At 39.0% G+C, this 14,371-nt stretch overlaps 2 protein-coding genes across 2 annotated transcripts; one reads left to right on the forward strand and one right to left on the reverse strand.

Annotated features, from left to right (window-relative positions):
- The first annotated feature begins 204 nt into the window (after positions 1–204).
- On the forward strand, positions 205–10,402 carry LOC134665226 (cytoskeleton protein RodZ). The gene is made up of 3 exons (XM_063522104.1): positions 205–650; positions 7,218–7,594; positions 9,994–10,402. Exons 1-3 carry the CDS (start codon positions 492–494, stop codon positions 10,070–10,072), a joined length of 615 nt encoding a protein of 204 aa, XP_063378174.1. The 5' UTR covers positions 205–491; the 3' UTR covers positions 10,073–10,402.
- Positions 10,403–10,499: 97 nt separating this feature from the next.
- On the reverse strand, positions 10,500–11,818 carry LOC134665225 (malectin-A). The gene has a single exon (XM_063522103.1). The coding sequence runs from the start codon at positions 11,641–11,643 to the stop codon at positions 10,822–10,824; it is 822 nt and encodes a 273-aa protein (XP_063378173.1). The 5' UTR covers positions 11,644–11,818; the 3' UTR covers positions 10,500–10,821.
- Between the last annotated feature and the right edge of the window lie 2,553 nt (positions 11,819–14,371).

Below are 14,371 nucleotides of genomic sequence, written 5' to 3' on the forward strand. Positions count from 1 at the left end.
ACTAAAATAAACCTATATATCTAACCTTTAGTAAATAAATGATATAATTTAATTTGCCAAGTATTTCTACTAACTACCGATGTATGGTAGACCCAATATTATAATGACACAAAGGAGATTTAGAAATTAAGAAGCAAAGTGGTGTATAAAGTGTATAAAGTATTTGTAGTTTATTTTTTAAACAAAAACTTACATTAAAAAAAGTTTTAAAGTGAACTTATTCCTTCGTCCAATGAGTGTTGCCGATTCCATAAAACTTCTGTTAGTTTCTCACGGTTCATTGGGCAGATTATCCACGGTCCTTACGCAATCTGAGGACGCACAGTGCACTAGCGGAGGCTATCGACCTTCCCGCGATTACTTGAAAGAACTGTTATGTTGTTGGAAATAACTTGGTGTCCAGAGGCGCGCAGGGCAGGCTTAGCTCAGCCAGTCGCCTGCACGCGGGACTCGGGGCCACTTCACCAGACACCACTTTACAAGCTTACAAAATGTGCGCAAAATCTATTTTGTTGTTATTTTCCATTTTATCGACTTACGTAGACTCAGCTTCGTTTGACCAGCGTCAGACTGGAAACTTGAACGTGCAAGTAGATTTGAAGGACATCCAAATCATTGCTTTGATGAAAGGCGGCAAGGAAGAATATGTGGTAAGAGATCTTCATATTTAAAATATTAACATTTTATTCATAGCCTTGCTTTATTAGCTATTAGGTATCTACTGTATATTTACTACTAAATAATACTAGTTACTAGGCTACTAGGTATATTTTGTCATATTTTAGTGCTCTAGAGTTTATTACCTACAAAGCGGCTGTCGGCTGTACTCTGCTGTAGGCGGTTTACTGACATGACATGATGTGTTCTCCGAAACATGCGGCACTTTAGAAAATTAGATTGCAAGTAGATAGGTACCTATACACTACCTACCAGCTACACTACACAATTTACTATACTTACTTATACAAAACGTGACGAAGCTTAACGCTGTTAAGAATTTTAAACAGTTTCTATTTTGAAAAGGTCCACATTCGAAATTTTTTGACGCGTTGTAATCGGTTGAGGTTGAGTGACAGAGTTGAATACGGAACCCTAAAAAAATGCGTTCGAATTGATAACGCCCTATTTTTTATAAAGTCGGTTACAATTTTAAAATTATATTTGACTGATAATGTCATTTTCATATCTCCCTTTATTCAAGTGACTCTTAAGGCGTGCTTTTTCCGTAGGAGCTAAGCGAACCAGTTTTTTGAATCCATTAGAAATATAAGAAACAATGTTTTAAAATTGTGAAAAAAATATATCTTATACTTAAGGATCTGGCAGATACGTTTTGGATCTCAAAAACATGATTAGATAAACTTTGCTCGATATAAAAAAATTCCAAAGTTACGCCTTTTTTTAACAATAAATCCAAACCATATCTACAATACAAACTTTTTAGACTTGTTTTTTACACAAATGTATAGGTAATAAGATAATCTAGATGTTTTGGATCACTTTGTCTCGGTAACATCATTAAAATAATTTCTATGTTTCAATACCTACTAAATCCGCAAGCGCAATCACTCGCGAACGCACTTACGCCCTCTTCAGTCGCGCGGCAGCGCTTGTAGAGGACGGACCTGTGTCAGTGTGTTCCGCGCGGTCACGTGATTTTACCGTTTACAAACAATGGGAAACAAAGCATATGAAACGTAAGAAAAAGTCACTAAGTGCTATAAAAACACACTTTCTGATAACAGAAGCATCTAATACTTTACGAGGTGGTTGAAAGGGCCTAGCTTTACTACATCAACAGTTAAAATATTTCAGTATTTTCACTAGGTCAGCAACCAATTTCAATGTAGGTAAATCATATTATATTCCTAGATAATATAATTGTGAGTATGTAAGTATGATATATTTACAGTATTTCACCTTTACTGATATACCTACGTCCGATCTGCAAAATGATTATATTCCTTCGTGCTCTTTGACTCCTTTGAAAATCAGAAATTATTTATTTGGATTGACACAGTATGGGGATGTTACAATATATGTATAGTGTTACGCTTTTAGTATGAGGATGCCGAAGGCGCCCGGCTTTGGATCGCATGCAACGTGCCAGGCCCGTCAAGCGTGCAAATTCATCATCATAATCATAAATTTATATAAATATAAAATGTCAAATTGAATTAATTGAAAAAATTACCATAATAAGCATATCGCAATACAATTATTTAAGAACTAAATACATATCACTAATTTTAATATTTGACCACGGTCGACATGAATTAAATATAATTGAGAGTTCCAAGTGCCTACAGGCAGTTCATCTTGTGCTTGGTTGTATTAGTCTTGTTCGAGAAACTGAACACGGTGAAAAATAGAGATAATACTCCTAAAAATACGTGTGATACCTCATTAGATTCGTCATAATGCCTAGAAAAATGTATTCGAAGCGTGTAGTAGCACACACAAAATATCAAAAGTTATAAGCAAAAAAAGGGGGGAAAGTAGAGATCTTTAATTTCCCCAATATCTCAAAAAGTATTCATATTACGGTGCGAGATGGGTGGGGGGTGCTCGACCAAATGTCATAGAGGGCCCCAAGACAAAACAAAATACATTTAATTTTTTTCAAAATGGCCGACTTTTTTTATTTTTTTTCAAGTTGGTCCGAGCGCGCTGAGATTTGGCATGGCGGAAGATAGAGGCCCCTAAATTCCTATGAAAAAATTTTTTTGGAAAAAATCCAAGATGGCGGAAATAATGGTCATTTTAATTTTGTATGGCAACTTTTAAACGGTGCGAGATGGGTGGGGGGTGCTCGACCAAATGTCATAGAGGGCCCCAAGACAAAACAAACTGCATTTAAAAAAAATCACACAGGGCGACTTTTTTTTTTAATTTTTTCATGTTGGTCCGAGTGCGCTGAGATTTGGCATGCGGCGAGCTTGGAGGCCCAAGATTACTATGTGAAAAAAAAATTGGAAAAATCCAAAATGGCGGCGGACACAGGCCAAATTCAAATTTCCAAGTAGGTTAGGCGAGCCCGAAGGAGGCTGAAGGCCGACACCGCGGAGGGTCGTCAGGCCCGGAGCTTTATCTCGAATGTCCAAGCATGCTCCACCCCCAGTAATTTTGGGCGAGGCCGAAAGTCGAGCTGCGGGAATGACGAACAAAGCAAAATCCTATACAAAAGTTTATAGGATTATTAAGCGATTTGTTAACCCGCGCGAGGCCGGGGCAGGTCGATGGTAATAAATAAACATAAAGCATACGCTAGACTGAATAAAAATATAAAAGTTTCACTAAAATTTACTGGATTGTACAGTCAGCAGCAGAAATAGCTACGGGGCCTAGTAATCAAAATGATGACACGGAAATGTCAAGATAATAAGGTCTGTGTCGATCATTTTGAACATGTTATTCTGCTTATCTATATCTGCTGCTGCCTGTACTGGTTTTAGAGTCTGGCTAATTTAGGTAGAACTAGAGTTTAGCTAAGAAAGGTAGAAGAAATTAATTTGACTGAACCATATCTGGTAGAAAAAGAAAATGATTGATGTTTTAAACCTGTTCAAGGACGTGGAATAGTAGATATTAATTCGGCGTCCTTGAACAGGTTTTCAACAACAATCAGTTAATTATTTAATAGATATTTGGAAGAAACAAAACATAATATTGAAAATAATTTGTTACATTACGGTATGTACGTGTGGCGTAAAGCCAGTGGACTGTAGTTTTTTAAGTTAGTTCCTTCGCTACACTATACTGCTTTACCAGATTGTAGAAGGGCTTACCGGGATTTTGTGGTCTGCAGCTGGCAGAGGCCTCGGCGGGTGGATTGCTCGCTGCTGGCTTCCTCGTTATTTCAAGGCACTGTTTTATGGTATATTTTGCGAATTCAGATATCCTTTCTGTCGCGATGTTTTGGTGACACTGACACCGTTAGTTATTACTTTTTAGACCATTGCTTGTGTGTCGCCGGCCAGTAGCCTCGCTACCTCAAGTAAATCAGTATAGCAGTAGGTATTAAGGATTAATACTAAACACCCCCCACCGAAAGCACTATGTGGCTTTCTCATAATATGAAAAAAGTTAAAAGTTAGACCAAATCAAAATCGTTGCAGACTTATCTTTGTCTAGCTCTGCCAATCAATTCAATTCCATCATCCGCTCCTCCATCTGACCTTTAACTGAGTTTTCCCTAAGCCCGATAAAAAAAATTAAATTATTTTTTTTGTGAGTACCTCTTATAATGAAGGATATTTTTGCTGAGTATCAACATCCTACTAGTGACAGTTTTTGACTTATGATTTTATTATTATTTTTCTTTAATGTATTGTTTTTCGGGATGTATTCAAGCGATTTGCTGAAATTTATTGAATAGTGTTCTTTATTTAGGTATGCCTTGATACTCAAAAACCGAATACCATTTGTCATATAAAAAAAATTACTCTCTACTCAACCGGTGTTTTACAATGTAGTATACAAACTCTTCGATTATGTTTGCGTTTTCTTATCAGGTTGTCGTATTTAAGAGTAAAATGCTAATCTCTCACCCCGATTGATTAAGGTTATACCTACCTACCTACCTTACCTACCTACCTACCTACCTACCTACCTACCTTACCTACCTACCTACCTACCTTACCTACCTACCTACCTACTTACCTACCTTACCTACCTACCTACCTACCTACCTACCTACCTACCTACCTACTTACCTACCTACCTTACCTACCTACCTACCTACCTACCTACTTATCTACCTACCTACCTACCTACCTACCTACCTACTTACCTACCTACCTTACCTACCTACCTACCTACCTACCTACCTACTTACCTACCTACCTACCTACCTACCTACCTACCTACCTACCTACCTACCTACCTACCTACCTACCTTCCTACCTACCTACCTACCTACCTACCTACCTACCTACCTACCTACCTACCTACCTACCTACCTACCTACCTACCTACCTACCTACCTACCTACCTACCTACCTACCTACCTACCTACCTACCTTACCTACCTACCTTACCTACCTACCTACCTATACCTTACCTTTATATGAACAATACCTTACCTTAATTGACCGTCACCTTAAAATGTTTATTTCCTTTCGGTACTTTAATTCTACTACGCTGCCATTAAATTAAAACGTTGTTACCGATCACTAAATAATAAGTACACATGGCTCTGTAAAAATAATAATTCTAAATATAATGATCAGAAACACGTAATGCAAAAAATATATACATATACAATAAAAACTATAAAAACGTGACCCTTGCACGGTATGGTTAAAATACTGCCATCATAAGATCCTTATACTGTGACCCGTTTGCTATCGCCGCCGCGCACAGCGCGCGCTCACGTGCTCGTCGAGCGGTTCGGGACGCGCGGGCGGGGCTTCACGGTTTGCCGCGCACCTCACCCCCTCAGATTCGTTGATGAGTCGAATCATATCGCCTTAAGTAGGAACAGTCTCAATGATATGTACTTATAACTAATCTTTTTGCTCAAGATGACCTTAACTTAAGAAAACTTTAAACCATTTTCGTAATTCGAACAATTCGCAGGCCAATTCGAGCGTACGTGCGTCTCGCCCGCGCCAATACATGTACGGACAAGTACGAGCGAAATGTACCTACGATCGGCTCGATTCGCGAAATGAATTAGAGATTCACTAGATATGAAATAGTAAAGATAATATGTGACGTTCCACGGCAAAAGGTACCTTATGGCGGCTGGCGTCGCGATTCGGGAAATTAATTAGAGATTCACTATAAGTAGATATAAAATAGTAAAGATATATCGTATCTAGCTAATCTCTAATTCATTTCCCGAATCGCGCCGGATATCTGTACCGCTTAGTGTAATATGTAAATTTCATACAATAGCGTGACGTGACGTACGCGTTTGCGTTAAGTCTCATGTTTTTGTATGGGATTATGAGTTTCCGAAACGTCCCGCTTCGCGCGCTGTTCAAAATTACATATAAAATATGAGATTTAACACAAAAGCGTACGACCGTCACGATATCGAATGAAATTTACACTAGGGGTTCAGAATGACATCACATCGTTAGAATAGATGCCATTTAAATAACAGTGTAAACACGGTAGGTTTTCGAATATACGTGAAGGTAGGGTAGGTATATTTGGTTTACAAGGGGGCAAAGTTTTTGACTCTCCTCGTGCTAATATTGATACCCGAGGCAGACTCCAAAATTGAAGCGCGAGGTTAGCGAGTGGTACAAAAAGTGGAGTCCTGAGCTAGAGCGATGCGAGTATTTCAAGACAGGTTTCAATAAATTGTGCTATCGAGTGAATCGCAATATTTTTCACCATACTTACGCTACGTCTTACGTAGGCGAACAACGCGCGAACGCGGCGCGGCGCGGCGCGGCGAAAGCGGCCGCCGCCGCGCCGCGCCGCCTGACATTCGCGTGCAAATCGCGCCGCACCGCGTTCGCAACGAGATCGCTTACGTAGGACACTTCTATGGGCATCAAAGGATTGATTTCGCCGCGCCGCGCCGCGCCGCGTTCGCGCGTTGTTCGCCTACGTAACGCTACGTCTTACGTAGGCGAACAACGCGCGAACGCGGCGCGGCGCGGCGCGGCGAAAGCGGCCGCCGCCGCGCCGCGCCGCGCCGCGCCGCCTGACATTCGCGTGCAAATCGCGCCGCACCGCGTTCGCAACGAGATCGCTTACGTAGGACACTTCTATGGGCATCAAAGGATTGATTTCGCCGCGCCGCGCCGCGCCGCGTTCGCGCGTTGTTCGCCTACGTAAGACGTAGCGTAAGACGTAGCGTTACCACCGCGTAATCAAATCTATACCTAAACTTAATTTTCCACTCTTGCGGATAAAATTCAAGTCTCATCAGTTTTTGAAGAATAAAGAGAGCGGTGTGGTGAAAAAGAAATTATCTCAAAATTTTCCCCTCATTGACGTAGGTACTTTATTATGTATTCCCACGTATTCCTTTCTCCTCCTCCACTATATGTTAGGTATTTCATTATGATCCAAGTTAAAAGTTTTACTAAAAGATATTTCCCTTTTATAATACCTACTAAACCAAAATTAAGAAAAACCTTTTTTTTTAAACTCCGTTTTACTTTTCATACACATCTTAATCACTTGACCTTAATCCGGAGCGGATTATGCGCAGTATATCTTCAATCTTTAACGAATGCCTATCTTTATTTCAGGATTACGACTATGCCTACGATTACTCAGAGATGACGATAAGACCGCAAAACGGTTCGACAACACCGAGACCGTTAAATGCAACCACTGATGCTGAAAATGATTCAACCACTGTAGCCGATCTGTCGACGGAGACGATAAAAAATGATACGTGGTTGAGTGCCGAGACCACACCGGCACCTACCGTGGCGAGCCAGCAAGACACGTTTTCGTCGACAGAAAAAAGTACCGAAGCAACGGCATCGTCTCCGCCGATTCCTAATAATGACAAAAACATCACAGTAACACAGACTTCCTCAAATAGCACGGAATGTAAAAAAGGCTTTATTCTTAATGTCAAAGGTGATTGCGAACTCAAATTGCAAGGCACCGGAAATGCGTAAGTAATTACATATTATCTGACTTATATATATTGCAGTCGTTTCGTATATTATGCTGTGTTGGCCATATGACAGAGACTTTTGACACTTGGTAAAGTCACGGAAGAAAGAATGAGCGCGCCGCCCTCGGGTGAAGTACCCTGAGTACCTACACAAACATAACATAGAGTCGGATCAAGATAACTCTGCACTGGACGGAATTTGCAATGAGAAAATTATTATGACTTCAGGTCCAATCCAATTTGGATTCAGGTCCACGATTGGGAAGAATGAGCGTGTAGTGGTAGATTAACAAGTACCTACCTAGTTTTTACAGAAAATAAAATATATCTAGGTATTAACACTATAATAAATTTTTCAATCAAGCAAAATAATTTGAATTAGGGACTGTGAATTCGTACCACCGGTCGTTGGTCTGGTGTGCGGCAGTCGATCGCGATGAAGCTCCTCGTTATGGAGCGAAACATGACTCGCAATTTTCGGGTATAGTCGCGGACGGTCTAGAACGCAAAATGACGAACCCGAAATAAGAAACGTGAGTGACACGGTTTAATACTCGTACCTATGTCCGAGTCTCGCGGAAGTTTTGCTATCAAAATTTGTATTTAGGTACTAAAATGGGAGTATCCGGTAGCAGCCGTTAAGAAGTGTACCTCGCTCCTACGGTAGATGTCGCTAGGGTGTCTCCCTAAAGGCCCTTATGGTGGAAATATTTGCAGTACTTGGGTGAGTTCTTGGTAACTCAGAGCGGCTACCGCGAAAACCGAAATTCGCAAATTGCGGGGATCTTTCTCTTTTACTCCAATGAACTTCAATGAAGGCGTAAATAGAGTGACAGAGAAAAATCCCCGCAATTTGCGAACTTCGATTTTCGCGGTTATAGCCCAGATGGTAAAGCATTGGGCACATTTCACGTGATAAAAATGGTTACCTAGTGTGTATGTCATTAACAGATTCGGCTAGCAATTACTGTTATCAGCGTAATTGCAATGTACATGTACATGTGTATTTACAATACATACAAGCATACCCAAGCACTAGTCTTAACATTTGTTGCTGTCGGTAATAGTGCCAATTTGTGTTCAATTACTTAACTTAACCTATAGTACTTATTCAGTTCAATTAAATTTAAATCATATTGGATTGGAACAGAGTTGCTTCGTTTCGTTCAGTTTTTGAACAACGCAAAGTTAACTAACTCTACTTCCTACATTGCAGGTTCAATTTTCTGTGGCAAATAATGCATTTTTCATTTGTATGGCTGGGCCTTGCCTTATGAGGCTAGAAAGTGCCCTTCCTGTGGCCTATTTTATAAAGCTACAAGTTACAATTTACAAGCGGAAGTCTCTTTCTAACCCTATGTGTTAGAACGAGACTTCCGCTTGTAAATTGTACTTAACTTGTAGCTTTATAAAATAGGCCACTGGTGGGAACATAGTTCAGAGCCAGTAACCGTTACTAACTTTTAGTATGTAGTTACACATGGCATTTAGACCCCAAATCTGCCGGGAGCGGGTGGGGCAGGTCATCTACTTCAACGTAATGACACAGAATAATTAATAATAGTACTACCGTATAGAAAAGGAACTTCCTACAAAACCAAAGTTTGACAGGCGGTTCAGTGTCGAATCATGCTCTCCCTTTCTAATGTATGGCACTATCCCTTTCGGCTATTTACGATTGTCAAAATACAAGCCATTATCTTATCTGTGGCCGTGCACGCAAAGGGAACCGTGTCCCTGTCAACCCTAATAATTGCTCGAAGCAATGCTGAGCCGAGTTTGCCCGAAGGGAGGAGTTTCGCATCCCTGGTAATGGCATCATTGACATCAAAATAACTCCCGCTTCTCTGTGAATACTGGAGATCCAACACTATACCCAACCACATCCATTTCTGATGAGATATTGTGGTTTAGCGGGATTCCGAATTAAAATAAGTATGCAGGGGTGCTAAGCTAATAATATTGCTGACTGTACAGTCAACTGTAAAAATACGGGTGTAGACAACTTACTCAAAAATATTTCCCATAGTTCTTAATTCACTGACTTAAGAGTTATGGGACATATTTTTGAGATGATTTGTACACCCATATTTTTACAGTTGATTGTACTTAAGTATCTACTAATTGGAAAGCAGCAGTAATTCCAATAAGAAAATCCGTGATTATAATGCCTGATAACATATTTTTTATCAATAGCTATCTGACATGGTAATGGTAGTATTATACATATTTTGTATGTTGACACCAAAATATGTTTTTTTTTTATAATCCATGATGATGTTTATAGCACCGAAATATTATTGAGAGCTATCCTAGTTATTTGTAATAGATACACAAAATGTACCTACTGACTATTAAACTACTTATCTTATCTACTACATTTTATTCTTTCACAGGTTGCTGAAATTAGTTAAATTATCCCAGAGGTTGAAACTGAAGAGGGAAAACCGAAGAAATCAGAATCATTCAACATAAGCTACGGGACTACTGCTAATATAGCTTATATACTTATATGTGACAAAGACTGCAAGAATTAAATTTTGTTAAAAATTCCTTCTATGGGTTTTTAGTACATATTTTCCTTTAGTATGAATTGCATTGTTTTATATTTTAGGGCTGTATAAGTATGAGGAAAACTGTATGCTAGTCATTCTTCCCAAGCATATTGTTATTTTGGACACATGTGCTTATTATTAATTGCCATCCCTCGCACTGGCAATGTGAAAGTTAGTAATTATTATAACTTATAACATTTATGAGTTTCGGTTTTGGTTGTCAGTAAAGATGTTAACATGTTTATGGCAAAAATGGTATGTCTTGCTTGTATTGGAAATGACACATTTACATAGCATAGCTTTAATCAGCGGTTTAGGATAGCATTGTGTGGAATGGAAACAAAATGTAACTGAATATTATTTATTTACATAATTTCTATGCACTTTTTAAGTATAAAGTTTTGTCATCCTGCTCCATTGTGCCCTAATCATGGTTATTTCAATATATTATGCTTTGAATAGGACGGGCCTTAGTATATTTTTTCCAGTTTTTTGTACTATTTGAGGCATTTGGATTAATTCCCCGTGAATTCATAGTTTCATGCACATAAAATTATGTAAAATAATAATTGGCAATAAGTTAAGAACATATAGCATACACAATGTATGAAAATTAATAATGGTGCATAAGATCCTAGTCACACAGAACAACATGAAACACAAGAGAAACTACAGTTTGCAGAGACAGAACAAGAGGGGCACGAAGGCTCCTATGGTGATGAACACAGGTATAAGCACGGAGCTCTCATCCATGGAGTAGGGATCAGGCTGCTTAGGGCCGCTTGCCCGGCGTGACTGGGTACTTTTCTCTTCCACCTCCTCCCTAGTCTCCTCGGCCTCATTGTCAGGCCACACTAATGGTGATAGTTTAGGAACTTCATCTATAGTACCCCTCATCACATATAAAGCATTGATTTTGGGGTTGTCTCGGTAACCTTTGATGAACTCTACCTTTATTTTTCCTCCTCTAATATCAGATTCTTCCTCATTGTAATACAGTTTACCATTTTTAATAGAGTATGGAATATACTCGTCATGTGCTACACCACGACCCACTTTGTCGAAAATGTCTAAATCGGCTACTATGGTGTGGTCTCCGTTCAGGACAACGTCGAATACTTTCATATTGGGAGCGTTGAAGTATACTTCGCTAAACTTGAGTACCAGCACGTAATCCCCGTCTTTGTTGGCTGGGATATCGTAGCCGAAGGTGCTGTGGTGGTAGCGCTCCGTCTGGTACAAGATCTCGTCCTTCGGGTTGGCTCTGCCGATCATTACCAGCTGTTTTCCGTAGTCGGAAGCGGTGCCAACTCTGCCGTGCAAAGGATCTTTCTCATAATGAATGCCGTATATGTCTGTGTGCGCAGGTCCGCCAGCGTTGATTGCGTAAATTATTTCGCCGAGTCCTGTTGCATTTCTTATTAATGAAAGTACAGATAGAAACCATAAAATCCGATAATTCATTTTTGATGACGAGTCACACACTTTCATGTTCGAATAAATTAACTTCACTAAGATTGTCACTTGTGCAAACACTCCTTGCTATGTACACAATTATGTCAATATATTATTCCGCATTTTTCTTTAAAATTAGCAAGGATAAGAAAAGGTAAATAGCCGAGCCGGCATTATTCAGCGGACACGATCGTGCGAGCAATTTGCCAATGCCAAACCAAACGACTAATGTTGCAAGGATGAAAAACAAAACTTCATATTATTGAATACGTTGAATACAATTTTGAGATAATGAAATAAATACATAAAATAAAAACCGAAATATCTTCAAGAATTTAATGAATATTGAAAAAATAATGTTTTGCTTTTATTATGTAATTCAATAAGCAGTTTCGTTGAACTACTCAAAGTATTTACTGCGAGTCCAATTTGGTCCAATTTATGGGGAACTTTTCATGACTGGTAACATTACCTGTATTTTTTTTAATATAAGGCAAAGAAATAACATAAACATACAGCCACAGTCACAAAAGCCTGGTTAAAAGCCGTAACAGACTATCGCACCGCACTGCGACCTTGGTGCGGTCAAAATATCTCTTTCTCGCTCTAACCTCTAGCTGCGTCTTTAACGCACGCACGGGGACTACCTTACACCGCTGCACTGCACCAAGGTCGCGTAAGAGTGACATTCCATTTCCAACTGCAGCTGCAATACTGTTCATTTTACTATGGAAACGCGTCGCTGTCATTGTCAATTTCCATAGAAAATGAACAGTATTGCAGCTGCAGTTGGAAATGGAATGTCACTTTAAGGTGGTCGCCGTACGTGCGTTAAGGACGCAGCTATAAGTTAGAGCGAGAAAGAGATATTTTGACCGCACTAAGGTCGCGGTGCGGTAGTCTATTACGGTAATTATTGGAGCTAGAGCTGCTTAAATTTGACGTTTCATTAATTTCTAGTGTTTGAAAAAAATGGCGCCATACCGCTGAGAATAAATATATGCTATGGCATGGTTATATACATCCAATTATGTAAAAATATTTTCCATAATGTCAATATCCTTTCCTCATAACACATTCCACTGCTAATAATCCCTAGATGGATTTTCTTTTCGTAGGTGCTTTTCTCTACATAGCGGAAAATGCGGAAAATATACGCCATCGGTTACGAGGCCTACGAGCGTAGCGCGTAGCTCGCGCTGGCAGTGAATGCAAAGAGGAAAGTAGAGGACCCGCGCCGCGCCGCGCGAAATCGCGTATTCATACAAACATAGTCGTCATTTTCCTCCTCATTTTTCTTCTTATTGAAAATATTTCAACACAATTTTATCAACCACAGCTATGCCCCTAAGTTTGATATTTTTTGAATTTTTAATTATTATAGGTATTATTATAAGAGTTAGGAGCATTGAAAAATTGTATGAAATCTGTTTTACGTTCCTAATTATTACAATAATCAAAAAATGTAAAAAAGTCTACTGTAGGAGCATAGCTATGGTCAAAGAGAAATTGAAATACAGGCGGATTGTCAAAGTAAATAATGTACCGTAAAACGGGTTGAAAAGACACGATTTTCAACTTCAAGGACGATTTTCACCAATAATCCAAATGATAAAAGTAAAAATTTACACATCATTTTATGAGTCTTGGTTAGTTCTTGAATTTTGCATTTGTTAAATCAATTTTGACCCACCCAATTCAGAGAAAATCAAAGAAAACTGCCTGTTTTCTCCATATCCTTAAAACGGGGTCGATAGACACACGAAAGGGGTGAATAGAAATATGAAGTTTTAGTTGTCATAGGCATCGAATTTGGTCATTATTATGTTGATACTCTATTGGCAAATAGTATATATATCTGTTAAACAGTTATTTGATACAAACATATTTTTTCGTGTCTTTTAACCCCCAAGGCGTGTTTTTTCACCCCTTTGTGGTATCTAATCACTCCCTATGACGTAACTATTCACCCCCTATGACGTAACTATTCACCCCATATGCGTGTCCACTGACCCCATTTTCACGTAAAAGTGCTTGTGGATAGTTTTTTTGCAAAAAAATGCTTAATTATAGAAAAAAATTGGCGATATTATTTATTATTTAGGTACTACAGATACTATATTACCAGGTTAGCTAACTTTAACTACGTTAATGTCACTAGATTTACCGCTAGAACAAAGTTCAGCCAGGCTTCATTTCTTACCTCGGTGAGGCCTTCCTTTAGAGTCAAAAAAATCTAACTTTTAGGCAGTTTGATTAACTTCTTTTGGTATCAATGTAGAGAATAAATAGTTTACTATATACGTATTCCAAAAAATCTGATTTTAGTGATGTAAGTTTTTAAATATAACAACTTAAAAGAAAAAAGTTCAAAATTTCTCTATTCACCCCGCGATTTCTGTTGACCCCGTTTTACGGTAGTCAGTATATTTACTGCCATCTTTCGACACTAATGATTAAAATTTCTAGAATACCATTTGACTTTGATCCTTTCACTGATGTGTTAAATATGTTAAACATCAAAAAGTATCGCCATCTACTCGACGGTTCATCGACATTATACATCTCCGGATGTTACTATCTTAGTTAGCACCCTAAGAGCAGTTTTCCGTTCCACGTATTATCAGGACATGACACCGTAGCACGTGCTCATTTCCCGCTCGCTTAGGCGCGACTAAAGGAAACTAGTACAATTTGTACAAAGCGCTTCAATTTTGGAAGGCCCCTAACCTATATTTACTTATAATACTGGTGACCCACCCCC

Source organism: Cydia fagiglandana, chromosome 6 (assembly GCF_963556715.1).
Source record: "Cydia fagiglandana chromosome 6, ilCydFagi1.1, whole genome shotgun sequence".
Taxonomy (NCBI): Eukaryota; Metazoa; Arthropoda; class Insecta; order Lepidoptera; family Tortricidae; genus Cydia; species Cydia fagiglandana.